This window comes from Raphanus sativus, chromosome 6, assembly GCF_000801105.2.
Source record: "Raphanus sativus cultivar WK10039 chromosome 6, ASM80110v3, whole genome shotgun sequence".
Taxonomy (NCBI): domain Eukaryota; kingdom Viridiplantae; phylum Streptophyta; class Magnoliopsida; order Brassicales; family Brassicaceae; genus Raphanus; species Raphanus sativus.
Genome location: NC_079516.1, coordinates 18,072,919 through 18,088,086, shown reverse-complemented (window position 1 = coordinate 18,088,086; position 15,168 = coordinate 18,072,919). Strand labels below are relative to the sequence as shown.

The window sequence follows — 15,168 nt, the reverse complement described above, 5'->3', positions numbered from 1 at the left end:
TGGAATCCCTGAACCCACAAAATTAAATCACTCGGTCTAAGCATGTAAATTTAAACCGTTTTGGTTAATGAAACCATCTTTAGACCAATAAGTGACCCGATTAAGGTCAATTATATCTATTAAACCAAAAATTAATAACCCAGACCTGAAAAACTCATAAATCAAAAGCTGAGAAAAAAAATCCCCAAATTAAAGAGGAAAACAGAAGAGAGAAGGGAGAAAAGAGAAAAAAATTGAATATTGAAGAAGAAGACAGAGTTGAATGGCTTTAGATGTTGTTGCCGGTGGCGGTGAAACTTTTTATGAAGAAGCAGAAGATCAGTTTGAATCGAGCAGTTGTAGGAGAATTCGTCGACTGGATGGTTTCTCTTAACTTGTATCGTGTAAAAATGGTTTATGTTCTTTGGGTTGATTCAACTGCAGGAACAAAGCTGACAAACAAATCAGACATACATTGCATTTTAGAAATAGAACTTTGAAGATTATTCATTGAAATGTTTGTATGAAAACAAATCATGTTAACATTTAACTAAAGTCGTAAAAATTCCACACATAACGATCAAACATAGAAATAAAAAACTCAACTCAGACAAGCAAGGAAGATGAGAAGTATACGTCCTGTGAACAATATCTGGCGGCTCTTTGTTCATTTGGTGATGATCTTCCTTTTTCCATAGAACACAATCCATAGGTTGCTCCTCCCAAACAATATACATATTGCTATCTGTCTTACTCAGAGTTCCTATGAAATTCATGTCATATCTGTTTAGTACGCCAACAGTTAAATCATCATAAGATTCAACATCACGACCACGTACTGGAACTTCACAACAGATGTACTCCGACGAAAATACATCTCTCTTATCTGATAATTGTTCATCATCAAGAGCATCATAGATATTGACAACAGGTTCATCATTGATCTCCTTTTCGTTGTAGATGTTCAACAAGTCGTTTTCTCTTTGAGAAAAGGGATATGGTTGCTCCTTGCCAATCCGCCGGTGCAGATCTCCATAATTCGTAACTGATACTTCTTCATCATTAAGACAGAAAATCAGCTCGTCATCATATACGTCAAAAACAGGTTCACTAGAAATCTCAATCTCGTTGTAGTCTTCAGTCTGAGAAAACAGATTTGATAGTGATTCGCTGCTGTGTTGATCCTTCGAGACGGAGAAAATTGTTAAATGCCATGATTAAAAAGAAAAAAAAATCCGGACAAGAACGTGCTTGCTCTGATACCAAACTGGCGCAGCGTCAAGTTTGATAAGCTCGAAGATCGTTGATTCCCACAGGAATGACCGCTCGACGAGGACTGGATGATCGTTGATTCCGAAGAATAGCCGTTCAAACGAAGGTTCTTGATGTTTGTTGATTCCGAAGAATACCGAAGACAAGGAAGAAGAACAAAGTTCTAGAGTTTTTATTATTCAATATACCAATAGTTAATCTTTACAAAGCTACAGATCAAACAATATATACTAGGCTAACGAGATTGTGACCGTATCTCCATATTCTAATCTACACAAGTTGTACTTATCCTCATAATTAATATAATGGCTAAATAAAATAGAAACCGTAACCCGTAAGCCCATGGTCCAAAGTATGCGCTGCATCAGAAGAGCAGTCATTTTATAAGTTCAATTTATAGCACCGATCAATATATATATGGACAAGACTTAGGTTCACCCCTACGGTGAACCTTTAAATTCACCACACTATTTATGACCAATGAAAATAACATGTAGATAATTAAATAAAATATATTAAATTTATTTTAAAATAGTTAAAAAAGAATAATGACAATTCTAAATCACAAATCTTAATTTTTAAACCCTAAACATTAATTTCTAAATCTAAACCCTATACCATAAATCAAAATTCTATACCCTAAACCTAAATCCTATACCCTGACCCCAAACCCAAATTCTATACCCTAAACCCAAATTCTAAACCCTAAACCCAAACCATAAATCTTAAATCTAAACCAAGTACCCTAAACCCAAATCGTAGACCCTAAATCCAAACCTTATACCATAAATCCAAATTCTATTTTAGGGTTTACGGTTTGGGTTTAAGATCTAGGATTTGAGTTTAGGGTATACGGTTTGGGTTTAGGGTCTAGGATTTGGATTTAGGGTATTAGATTTAGATTTAAGGTTTATGGTTTGGGTTTAGGGTCTAAGATTTGGGTTTAGGGTATAGGATTTTGGTTTAGGGTATAGAGTTTAAATTTAGAAATTAATATTTAGGGTATAAAAATTAAGATTTGTGGTTTAGAATTGGCATTATTCGTTTTTAACTATTTTAAAATAAATTTATAATGTTTTATTTAATTATCTACATGTCATTTTCATTGGTCATAAATGGTATGGTGAATTTAAAGGTTCACCATAGGGGGTGAATCTAAGTCTTGTCCTATATATTATAGACAACAGCTGATTAAGATCATATGTTCCCACCATCAACACATATACTTGCTGTAATAATAAACACAGTTGAAACGAAACAGTGTCTTTACCTTGCCATTGACAGTGTAGCCTACACCTAATATCATGCAAACTATTTTTAATATTATCATTAAATGCAAGATTTTAATTCAGAAATATAAAATTCAAAGATACAGAGCTGTTGATAGAGGGGCGACCAATCTCGACTGGCTTGCTCAAGAAAAGAGTGGCAAAGACTGGTCTCCTGAAGCATATGATATGATACGCTTTTTAAGAGGGGAAATGTAGTGAGCACCGTGAAATGCAGCCGCTCTCAGTGCATTCAGCGAGTCCTAAATTCACAGCGTACATCTTCTGTATTCCATCTAAAACCGCCATCATTGCTATATTTGCAGGTTTTCTCTCCGCTTCATATCGTTTGAGCAGATTCGCCTACAAGAAAAAATGTTCAAGCAATCATACACATGTAGTTTAAGACTTAGAATCCAGTCCACTCCAAGCATATGTACCTCGCCAATATCAGTACCAAGAGCAATGCCTTGAGCTATAGCTCTGGAGAGGGGTGAACAGTATGAGCTGAGTCACCCACTAGAGCCACACGCTTAGCTCCAGCTTGGCAAGGCGTCCTCGCATGAACAAATCTCTTGTGGATGGTTCTTCACCAAGACCAGTCAAGGAAGAACTAGGTAACGTATCCATTGAGTTTAACCTCGCTGGATAGATAGTCTTCTGGAGATCTGATTCCTGCACACAAGATAGCTGAGAGCTCTGAAGAACTTTATTCTCCACAACACACCTGGATCATGTCAGTACACAGGTATTAACATTATCACGGATGCATGCAGATATGTATATATTAATATTATTTTGTTTACCCCAAAATATCTTGATCGGCATCTTTAGCATAGTATCTTGTATATCCAAGACCTGTGTAGTCCCATACCTAAAACCACACACAAAAAAAAAATATGACTTTGTTTATCATTATAATGCAGATCCTACAGAGAGTAGATCATTACACCTAGATCTGATTGTAGCTTTGGTTTTAAGGTCAACTTCAAATAAAGGAAGGGACACATTATACTAACATGTAAATAGATAAGTGCCAAACGGCAGTAAAAATCAAACCAATGTTGAGCCATAGTCAAGAAATATATATTCCACTAAAATCATAAAAAACTTAATAATCATTACCTGCATTTTGTCAAAATACGCATGTCGCTGCTCTTCGATGTATTTCCAGGCGCCAATACCTGCATTATTAAAACCAAAGAAATGACTCCAAAGATATAACTATAAAGGAAATATCATGGACTATAGTAGCTCAAAAATTGGGTTCAAAGTGGCTAAACCAGCATATCTCAAACTCAGAAACTGTGTCCAGAAACAAGGTAGTGTTTGTTACCTTTGAGGAAGGATATTGTTGCAGGTGTGACAGTACTGACTCTAGGATCAGGTGGAGGTGGGTGACCTTTCTCTATGGTACTTTTTGTCCCGAAAAGAGGATTGTTGTCAATAATAGCAACATTCAAGTGCTTTGTCAGTGGCTTGCTAGCTGAAAGAATAACAAACATCTTGTAAAAAATCAACAAGTATAAAAATGTTGACCATAAATTACAGCCTAATCTCGAGAGAAAAATCAAAGACTAGTACCCAAGGAAGCAGCAAAAGCAATTCCAACCATTCCACCACCAACAATAGCAATGTCATGTTGTGGACTATCATCTTCAATGGAATTAATTTTTACATTGCTCTCCTCCTCCTGCAAAATCATTTAACACATGTGACTATTATTAACTTGTATTGACAGACAAAATCATATTTCAACTTCCCATTCCGGAAATTGTTTTAATATATCAAATAAAAGATATCACATTTTATCAGACAAAAATAAGTGTATTGTTGTCGCAACACTAGAGCGACCAAAGAAGACTCTGGGGATGTCAATATCAAAAAAAAAAAAGTGTCTTTCTTTCCTGATCCATCCAGGTCAAGAATGAAGCTTACATTGGAACCAGAAGTAAAGGCTGGGTGTGTTGAACAAGTCCTCCGGAAGATCTTTGTTGTTACTGAGACATTAGTCCTTGAAAGCACCCTGTCCAATTACACCGGATCGCATGGAAAAATAAGTAAGACAAGCATCACATAATCTTCTCTCTAATTATCTAACTAAGCTGGATCATAATAAATATAAATAAAAATCGAGACTTTAAGTTGCAAAGGCAGCCAAATAGCTAACCTGAACTTGTTAGACATCAGAAAAAAAACAAAATGGAGGAAGAAAGGGAGAGAACCTGTTCATGTTGTTGGCAGCTTAGAGAAAAAAAATGATAAACGACGAATCGGGTCGACCCTCTTTCACTGGAATATCAGCAACAGAGAATCATGTAGAAAGCAAGCGTCTCTTTGTGGCTTAGCTAGAGAGGAAGAAAGGAACCTTCACTGGCAGTTCTAGTTGAGGGATGTCGTGTCAGGTTGGGTTTAGGCACTGGGTCTAATTGGGTTTTATTCCGGAAATTGTTTTAATATATCAAATAAAAGATATCACATTGGTCGGAAGAAGCAACCTTCACTGGCAGTTCTAGTTAAGGGATGTCGTGTCAGGTTGGGTTTAGACACTGGGTCTAATTGGGTTTTATATCGAATCCCCGGTTCAATCTTGGACCAAAATTTCCTCGGCTCGAGTCCCTAGATTTTAACCCCTTTTTCAAAAGAAAGTATCTTCACCTGACTATTTGATACAAAAAGAAATAAACTAATATGCCTATGAGACTTGAGAGGAAGGAGAGAATGCAAATGAATGTTAAAACATGGAAAAGAGTTAAGGCCACAAAAACTTTGCAAAATAGAGGGCCATATTTTTTTCTAAAAAGGTTTATTTTGTGGTTAGTTATTTTCTCAAATTATTATGTTTAAGTTCATTGTTTGAATCTTCACAATTGTTGTTTTTACTTTACTTTTTTTAAATGTGAGTTTGTTGAATATTATTTTTTCTTAAGTAATTTTTACTGTAGAAAAGAAAAATCTTGCTTTTAATTTTCTATATTGTTTGTTTTATTGGTACTGTTATGTATCAATGTTTTAAAACCAGTGTTTTTAAATCCGGACCGAACCGCTGGTCGGACCGGGTTCAACCGTGAACCGGACACCAAGCCGGGTTGAGTTAATGTCAAAACCCAATCAAAGTTGAACCAGTTAAAAACTCATATTGAACCGTTAAAAATCCGGGAACCGGTGAACCAACGAACCGGTTAAACCCTGATTCGTATAGAAAATAAAAATTTTGTTAATAAAATAATTAGTTTTCTTCAAAATAAAAAATAGGAATTGTGACACACTACAACTCAAGGTATTTTTGTCTTTGACATCTTTTTTCTTTTTAAGTTTGTGATGTTTCACAAAGTATTTTATACTTTTCAAGGTATTATTTTTATGAGTGAAATTAATAATTGAAGACTTATGTTTGTGTCTTTGATGTTCTTTGCAAACTTTTGCAGTGTACTAACTACTAAGTAATGGAAGAGAATGATCAAGAAATTCCACTTCCATCAAATTCAAACATAGAAAATCAACAACCGTCATAATGTGTATATAATTTTTTTAAAAGATGGTAACGATTTATAGTGATAAAAATCTGTAATGTAAATTTTAAATGTATTTTTTCCTATTGATATAGATTTCAATGATTAGATTGTTTTATTACTTTTATTACATTTCAGTTTGCTATTTTCTAAATTTATTTGTTAAAATATGCATATTATATACAAAATATTATAAAATTCAGTTTAGTACATCAAACCCGGTCGAACCCAATTGAATCAGGTCGAACCACATTGACCCGTGACCCAAAATATTTCCGGTTTGCTCGCCGGTCCGGTTTTAAAAACACTGTTTAAAACAATATCATTATTATTTTAGGTTTCTTAAATATGAAAAGGATCACACTTTTTTTGCTTGCCTTAAGTTTCGGTGAGCCTGAGCACGACACTGCTGCTATTACGCTCATTCTCAAACCACTCGAATACATTTACATATTGACACAACACGTGTAACATATCTTGTATATCACATCGTTTTTATGATCAAAATGTTTTGTACTTTTCGGTTTATCCTTTCATTGTGCAGAAATTCATCGCAGATAAATAATTGTTATGAATAATTTCGATTTCACTGTCCTATCATTCAATGCTATAAATAGCTTCATCTTTATTATCTTTTTAATATGCTTCTCCTTCAAAGGTCTTGATTTTTTTCTCCTTGTTCCTTCTCATTTTCATTTTCTCTGTGTTTTACTTTTAAGTGTTCTTACATCATATTTCTTACTTATACTAAGATACTTCTCATACGCATCATCAGTTTTTCATCTAATGTTCTCTTAGTCGATTTTCAGTTTGGAGGGTTAATTAAGTTCTTTCTTTTTTCTCTAAACCGGAAAATACAAGAAATGGGTTTGCCTTCTTATCTGAAGTCATACCTTATTTATCTCCTCTTCTGCCTTTTCAATGTTACCTCCATAAATTCAACGAAGCCATTAAAAAAAGAGGCTGTGCTTTTTGGCGGGGATTTTCCAGCTTTGTATGTTATTGGAGATTCATTGGTTGATCCAGGAAACAATAATTATCTTCTGACCCTAGTCAGAGCGAATTTTAAACCTTATGGTTCTAACTTTAAAGGAGGCAAAGCTACCGGCCGTTTTAGTGATGGCAAAACAATTGCTGATTATATTGGTAAGAAAAAGAATTACTGACGTATTGGTTTCTTACCTTTTAGGAGGCTTTAATATTCTTTTCAATTTTCTATAACTCGTGTGACTAATTACACACAAAAACTAGTAAACTTACAAATAACTAAATTGATATAGTTGCTACAATACCCTCTTTGTTTTTGCTGACAAAAAAAAACAAAGAGAGGGTTAACATTATACTAATTTAAACTGTAGCAGATTTAGTTATTTGTAAGTTTACTAGTTTTTGTGTGTAATTAGTCACACGAGTTATAGAAAATTGAAAAGAATATTAACTCTCTTTTTATGTAATTTTTCAGCTATTTATTATGGACTTCCTTTAGCACCTGCTTATATGGGATTATCTAAAAAAGAAAAAAACAACCTCTCAACGGGTATTAACTATGCTTCTGCTAGCTGTGGGATTTTTCCTGACACAGGAAAGCAATTTGTATGTTTCAGTATTCCACCACAATATCTTAGCAATATCTAAAAACTATAGTGAAATTTATTAATATGTATGAACAGGGAAGATGTCTCTCGATGAATGTCCAAATCGATCTACTCAATAAAACAATTGAGAAGAATCTTAAGAAAAAGTTCAAGACGCAGTTAGAGCTTAGTAGCCACTTGGGTAAATCGTTGTTTATGACCGCAATTGGGGTCAATGATTACGCTTTCACATATGAAAAGAACGCAACCGATGCAAATGAGTTTGCAAGCATGCTTCTTAATGAGTTCTTGAAACAGCTCGAGGTACAAAAATGTTAGGGTTTTCAAAAAAAATAACTTGGCCATTACGTTATTAAGTTTCAATTAGGAATGTCTACGTTAAGACGAAATGAGTACTTCCTGGAAAATCTTATGTTTAGAACAATTTCATTGAGGATATCTTTACTAATAAGTAATAAAATTAAATGAAAATGAAGAAAATAATTTTCTCAAATGAAAAAATCAAACAATTTTTTTGAGAGACTTTTAAGGTAAATGACATTTTACCAATCGTTTAAATATATGTTTTATGATACAAATTTAATTATATAAGTAAAATTCATAATTATATATTTATTGGCGTGATAGTCATTAGAGTTTCTCGCAGCTAATGATGCACATTAGATTATTTTGGAAAATGAAACTGCATTGAAACAAAACCGTGAACAGAACGATTTTTATAGTGTTAATCTTATAGGAGCACGGAGTATTTGTTATGCTTAAGATTTTAATTTATTTTGCAGAGATTATATAACTTAGGAGCACGGAATTTCTTCGTCAACAACATTAAACCTTTAGGTTGTTACCCAAATATCATTGCTAAGACGGTACCTCGTGGAAGCTGCAACGACTCTTTAAACCTTGCTATCGACATTTTCAATGTTCAGCTTAGAGAAAGCCTGTCGCATATGCATCATAGACTGTCAAACACTTCCTTCTTATATTCCGACTACTTCAACTTCATGTTGGGACTTCGTGGACCTTCGAGCAATCAAGTTAGTTCGAATCTATTGAACACTACAAGCCCATGTTGTCCTAGAGTTTATAATGGAGGTTCAACCACGACTTGTTTGCCATTCTCAAAGGCGTGTAAGGAACCGGACATGTATATCTTCTTCGATCCACGCCATCCAACACAAATAGCGAATTTCTTGTACGCTATTTCATGTTTCCAGAAGAGAGAAGTTTGTCATGTGGTCATAGATTGAATTTTACTTGCATATCAGTTGAATAGTATTGTAGTGAAAAATATTTGAAGTATGATGAAACAGTAAAAAAAATTAAAGTAGATAGAGTTTATGCAGAATAATCATAAATGCTGAAAATTAGCGGCTTGTAGTATATAACGGAGTTATATTTAAAAACGAGAAATTGATGAATATTTTGAATATTACAGAGGAATTGTGTTGTTAGCATGTGAAAATCTTGTACTTCTATCAGCGTTGATTGATTTTTCTTTTTTTGAAAGCTGATCGATTTAACACTACTCTGAGCAATCTTTTAGAAATGTATTGTTGTTTATTACTCTCCTCATCAATGTTTAGAAACATTTGCTATCAAATCTTAACGTTTTGGATAATTGATTCAAAGAGATTAGTTTATGATTAATGTTTTCTAAGTGGTACTGTTATAGGGTGAATGAATGTTCTAAGTGGTTGAAAGATAAAACAACTTGTAAAAAAAATCTCTCTGCAACAAATATCTAAACGTTTACCCTTCTTCTTGACAAGCCGAAGACACTTCCAATCTCATCAATTTTAGAGCAAAAGTTTGTGTTGCTGCGATCTTTTTTTTCTTTCTCATTCTGATCAGGAGACAACGGCCAAGTAAGTTCTACTATATTGCCTTCGTTTGTGTCTTCAATTCATCTCACCTTGCTCATATCTATAGACACGGTAACTAATTATGGATATTCTTATTCAGTCCAATTCCCAAACCCTAATGGATCCTAATATTTTTAGCACCTTTTCCCTTTTCTTTTAAAACATGTTAGTCTAGTTTTTATCCTTTTCGTATCATTATTTTCTTTAATGCTAATTGTCGAGTAATTGTCGCTATTTTCGGTTTCGTACTTTTGTTAGAGAGACAAAGTAAATGACATAAGTTAATTTTGATCAAACGGAACTGTATATATTATAAACAGAACTTCGCTGCTTAATAACAATATCCGCTGTAGCACAAAGGCAATTTCATGCAAGAAACGAACGTAGGATTTACCAGGGTCTCCTTCAACCCTTGAAATCCTGGTTCAATTCCTCGCAGCGGAATTAATTTTTATTCAATATGTGTATAAACCTTTTCTTCTCCTCCTCTTCCATAGCCACTAGTAGAACTGTAGAAGTAGTCTCCTTCAACGCACTTTAGATCCCCCATCTCAGATCGTCAATGTACTTCATCGTACTTCACGTATGTCAAAGCTCAATCGCAACAAGCATCTCATGCCATCTCAGTTTATCAACTTTGTTTCATAATATAGGCAGGGCCGGCTAATTAGGGGGACAAACAGTGCAACCGTCCTAAGTTGAAACCCGTGTCCACCGTATATTAATAGCAATTGACCAATTTTTTTATAAATGCATAATTTTTACATAATTTTTTTAAAAAATTTAAATAAATAGAATTTAAAAAGAGCCCAGAAATATTTTATATGTAAATAGTTCTATTTCCGTAACAAAATATTACTGTTTAATTTTTTTAACAAAAAGAATATTTAAAATATTGAGTAGACATAAATTTTAAAAGGTAAGAAAAAATTTTCTCTAGGATCACTAACAATGTAAGCCGGCCCAGTAAATGGGACTCCGTTACACTTCTAGGTGGCTTCTCAACCTCCAGCCTTCCGATCATCACTATCTCTCCTCCATCACCACCATCTCTCTTTCTGGCTATAACGTGCTCCCTCTTAGCTCCGCCATATGCTTTATCCAATGCTCAGATCCGGCCGTGCTGACATCAGACCCCACTCCTTCTTCTATATAGGCCTGGCCCATGTTGCTTTCGAAAGGTATCATCCCACTTCCCACTTTTCAAAATATTAGATTGTGAAAGGGCCTGACAAAAAAATTCTTTTGTGGGTTTGGTTTCAGTTAACAGTTCATTACTGACTTTGGGAGAGCTCATCGAGGCTTTGAATCAAATTATTGTGCACACAATGTCATATTTTCTGTTTTGAACAGATTTCCCTTGAAAAGTGTGGCCTTCTTGTTGCAAAACAGATGAAGTTGCCTAAATCCCTAGTTGTTTTGTTGATTTGTAAAGCAGTTTGTACAGGGTCCGAAGATGCAATGAAAATTTTGACGATATATCGAAGTGTGGATTGGCTATTAACTTAACGATCCAAAGTGATTAAGCATGCTGTGAACTTTGCTTCGACTCATTTGAATTTTATATTGAGTTTGTTGTCGGCTTAGCCTAGATGTTTCTCTACATCTATCATTTATGTTGTATTGCCTCATTGTAATGCTCGTAAAAGTTTGAATTTTCTCCTTTTCAAAGTATAACTCGAATGTTTAAGTATTTATTCAAGTGATGTTTCAAAAAAAAAAAAAAGATGTTCCAAATTATTGGATTTGTTAAATAATGGGTCAAAGTAAAAAATAAACTTTGGCACTTTATCCTCTGTGATCGTGTGTAAATGAATTTTTAATTAAGTGGTTAAATTGGTTAAATAATGTTTTCATAATCTCTTTTCGTACCAAATGTTATTTTTAATCAGAATTTTCAAAAGCTGGTTCTGAATATTGTGAGAGATTGTATATGGACATAAGGATCCAATTTTCTTATTATTTTTAGTAATAGAAATCAAAAATTTCTTGATCTATGAATCCGTATAGATCTCATATTAACATATGTAAAAGAAAATTTGTTCCAAATTCTTATAGATATACTATTGAAAATATATTTTAAATTACCTATGCGTTTTTATGGTGCTTATTTGTTGGATTCTTTTCAGTTTAGCCTAAAATTTTACAAATACAAGTAAAATGGTGGTTTAAACTTTTGTTTTTACAGCTTTTTGCCTCATTTTAAGCGTTAGTCTTTAGTATTAATAAAATGTTTCATTGATCAGTTTCATGTTTTGTTTGTTTTCTGGTTTGCTATGATGTGAAACATATGATAAAATCATAATTCATATACATACAAAAAGCTTCAAAAGTTCAAAATTGTTGGTTTATATGTAAACCATTAATTAAGCCGAAACAAGGTAAAATAAACTACAAAGCAAACGAAACACATAATATAACAAACATATTTCACTGTATGTTATAGTTAAACTTATATATATATATATATATATATATATATATATATATATATATATATATATATAGATATTCATAAGAAGGTAGCGTTTATTATATTATCTCATAACCGGATTATGATCAATTGTTCCTGGGAGGATGATGCTTGGGCTTGGCTCTCCAATAATCAGCAGTAAAAGCAACGAGTCCATCCTCGTCAACACTTTTGCCTGATTTTCTCTTTCTCTTCATCGTGGTTTCTTTATCTGCTTCTCCACTTGTCACCATCAGTTTTCGTCCTCGTATCATCACATCACCATTTTCGATCACCTGCACTTATCAAGCGGTTTAGTCAATAACTTTTTGTTTAAAATCTGTAATGTTTCCATCCCATATAACAACAAAAAACACATATTATACAAAATACAGGACGTACAATACTGAAGAATTTATTTAAGACTAGTAACTGCAAAACTATGGAGTGATAAAAAAATGATTTCTCAAAAAAAAAAGATTTTTTTTTTGCTAAAGAAGAATCATTTAATAACAAATCAACGTAACTCGACAAAATGTTATAATTGATTTTTAATAACTGCGCTGAATGATCTTGCCACTACGGAATTTCCCAAGCTATGTATTAGGGAATTTCCAACTCAAACCTATTTTTTAGTCTATAATTTTCACAAAAATAGAGTAACTATATTATAAAAATATAAGTTTTGGTCTAATGGTTTACTTTATGATATAGTTACTCTATTATAGAAGATAAAATAAAAAAATTTAACTTTTTCACTCCAAAATATAGAGTGAAAAAGTAAAATCTATCTATACAACATAGTTAATAAAAAAAAAATAGTAATTCTATTATAAAGTAAACAATTGGATTAAAACTTATTCCATAATAGAGTTATTATATTTTTGTGGAAATTATAGAAGAAAAAATAAGATTGGGTTGGAGATAAGTCTTAGAATCATATATTTTCTAGAGTTTGATCATATATATTATACCTTACGAGTTGAAACGACATCACGCCTTGATTCTTGATTCCCATCTTCTAGTGATGAACAAAACAGGAACAAAAGTTGGTATACAACAAAAATTGGTATACGATGCATGCATGAGATCATCATGTGTCATTGCGTCAACTATGCATGCAAACTAAGAGTAAAATAAATCTTGAAGTAATAGTTTGACTAAAAAAAAGATGAGTTAGTATATAACCTTAAACATTAATGCATACATCTTTACTCATTCTCATCTTTATCATATATGCATAGTTCTCAACCGAAAAATTGCGTACTTAATTAATAGTTTGTAGAAGATTTCTTCAATAAAATAAGAAGAGAAGTGAGTGTCTATTTACAAAAAGATTGAAAATTATTGTACATGAAATAAGCATATTCGAATTTTAAGTTTTACGTGCTTTCCAGTTATACTGATCACTGTCAAGATATAGGTAATATGCTTCATAAGATCTTAAAGAAGGAAGAGAGAGAGAGAGAGAGAGAGAGAGAGAGAGAGAGAGAGAGAGAGAGAGAGAGAGAGAGAGAGAGAGAGAGAGAGAGAGAGAGAGAGAGAGAGAGAGAGAGAGAGAGAGAGAGAGAGAGAAGAGAGAGAGAGAAGAGAGAGAGAGAGAGAGAGAGAGAGAGAGAGAGAGAGAGAGAGACGAACCATGAAGTGAATATCGAAAGGATATGCATAAGAAAAGAACGAGCAACACACATAGAATCTTTGATAAAGTGGTCATGACTCTTCTTGATTCTCCTTGATCACCTCCCTCCAAACTTTATATCTCTCTTTTTTTTCGTGAAATTATTTAGTTAGAATATAAGCAGAAGGCCTAATTATTAAGAGAAAGAGAAGAGTATATATATAGGAGATCACTGACAACATGTCTAATAAGCTCGTTAACCATAATTATTCCATAAAGACCACAACCATGTGTCTCTATTGACGTGTACTGTAGGGATTCTTACGATGAAAATTTGTTCTTGTAAATATTTACAATTCATGCCATTACGTCCATGCTCATACCACTTGGATTTATATAGACTTGCACACATTAATATGTATTAATGTTGTATATATATACTGTATGGCACATCGGGTATTTTGAATTTGACGGTTTGTACTTTCATCGAACTGAGAATCACAAACCAACGCAGATTCCCTTTAGCTTAATATAATACTTTTGTTTTTCTCTTTCTATTTAATAGTTTATAAGGGTCGAAACTAAACTCTCTACATTTTTTTTTTAATTTTATTTATTAAAAAAACTCTCTACATTTTTTTTTAACTCCCTACATTTTCGTAAGCTCGAAACTCAATAGTTGACAATAATATTACATAAAAACAATCTATCTCTTTCTCTTCTAAAGGAGATAGAAGGTAAAAACAAAACCAATTCGTTACATTAAATATAACACTACAACCCAGTGCTGTATTATATAAACTAATTTTACATGTGTCAAACTACAATTTAAGAGGAGAAAAAAAATTGAAAGGTGTCATTGGAGAGATTTGAAGCTAGGTTTAGGGGTGTCCCATGGAGATATTTACCAAAAAAAATCGTGATAACTCAGTGTTTTTCCATACAAATAGATATTTATTCAGCTTTAAGGGGTTTTGTGTGACACCCCATCTTTCCACATAGATCCACCACTACTATAGTTGTAGTTATGAGCTCGGAAACTTTTCAAGTTAGAGCATTATTGATCACCATTAGTATCTCACAAATCTCAATTCAAAATAAAGTAAATAAGTATCTCAAATGTTTTGATATTCTAATCAAAAATATTTTAAAGTATCACATTTGAGATATTTTGACATGATATCTAAACATTTGAGATATTCATTTATTTTATTTTATATTGAAATTTGTGAGATAATATTATTGGTGAGAACCCATTGATAATGGTGCTTTGGCCATATTTCTCTAACATCTAGAATCAATTTTTGGATATTCTAGTTTAAATAATAATATTTGTATTAAAATATAATTAAATTTTATGCACAAAAACTCCTTATACTATTAGACTATCAAATAGGGGAATTTTAACATTACATCAAATTTGATATTATTTTCAAATTTACCTTAAAATGATAACTATTTTCCCAAACAAAATTAACTTTTCTAAATTATTTTAAATGTTTAAGAATTAAATCTAGAACTTTATAAATCCAACATCATCCCCTAAATAAAACCTAAAACAATAATCAATAAACCTAAACCTAGATATTAAAGTATTTATAGTTGAGTAT

The 15,168-nt window shown here is 32.7% G+C and overlaps 3 protein-coding genes across 3 annotated transcripts; 1 reads left to right on the top strand and 2 right to left on the bottom strand.

Moving 5' to 3' along the window:
• Positions 1-2,553: 2,553 nt before the first annotated feature.
• LOC108837154 (uncharacterized) lies at positions 2,554-5,003 on the bottom strand. The gene is given in 10 exon segments (XM_056987036.1): positions 2,554-2,779; positions 2,781-2,882; positions 2,960-3,002; positions 3,043-3,246; positions 3,326-3,393; positions 3,645-3,703; positions 3,856-4,005; positions 4,104-4,212; positions 4,458-4,545; positions 4,745-5,003. Coding segments are annotated over 10 exon segments (945 nt in total). The 5' UTR covers positions 4,753-5,003; the 3' UTR covers positions 2,554-2,665.
• A 1,705-nt stretch (positions 5,004-6,708) lies between these two features.
• Positions 6,709-9,055, top strand: LOC108810521 (GDSL esterase/lipase At2g03980-like). The gene is made up of 4 exons (XM_018582629.2): positions 6,709-7,177; positions 7,494-7,624; positions 7,702-7,929; positions 8,409-9,055. Exons 1-4 carry the CDS (start codon positions 6,895-6,897, stop codon positions 8,871-8,873), a joined length of 1,107 nt encoding a protein of 368 aa, XP_018438131.2. The 5' UTR covers positions 6,709-6,894; the 3' UTR covers positions 8,874-9,055.
• Positions 9,056-12,022: 2,967 nt separating this feature from the next.
• On the bottom strand, positions 12,023-13,686 carry LOC108811208 (protein GOLVEN 7). The gene is made up of 3 exons (XM_018583252.2): positions 13,579-13,686; positions 12,915-12,961; positions 12,023-12,236 (listed from the first exon to the last, which is right to left on the bottom strand). Exons 1-3 carry the CDS (start codon positions 13,652-13,654, stop codon positions 12,048-12,050), a joined length of 312 nt encoding a protein of 103 aa, XP_018438754.2. The 5' UTR covers positions 13,655-13,686; the 3' UTR covers positions 12,023-12,047.
• Between the last annotated feature and the right edge of the window lie 1,482 nt (positions 13,687-15,168).

What these genes read in the sequence shown, in the direction of transcription:
- LOC108811208 (XM_018583252.2), bottom strand. Translation starts at nt 13,654, where the DNA reads ATGACCACTTTATCAAAGATTCTATGTGTGTTGCTCGTTCTTTTCTTA. An exon ending in CTTTCGATATTCACTTCATG is followed by an intron (nt 12,962 to 13,578) that starts GTTCGTCTCTCT and finishes GTTCATCACTAG; the next exon opens with AAGATGGGAATCAAGAATCA. An exon ending in ATGTCGTTTCAACTCGTAAG is followed by an intron (nt 12,237 to 12,914) that starts GTATAATATATA and finishes TGATAAGTGCAG; the next exon opens with GTGATCGAAAATGGTGATGT.
- LOC108810521 (XM_018582629.2), top strand. Translation starts at nt 6,895, where the DNA reads ATGGGTTTGCCTTCTTATCTGAAGTCATACCTTATTTATCTCCTCTTC. An exon ending in AACAATTGCTGATTATATTG is followed by an intron (nt 7,178 to 7,493) that starts GTAAGAAAAAGA and finishes GTAATTTTTCAG; the next exon opens with CTATTTATTATGGACTTCCT. An exon ending in AGTTCTTGAAACAGCTCGAG is followed by an intron (nt 7,930 to 8,408) that starts GTACAAAAATGT and finishes TTTATTTTGCAG; the next exon opens with AGATTATATAACTTAGGAGC.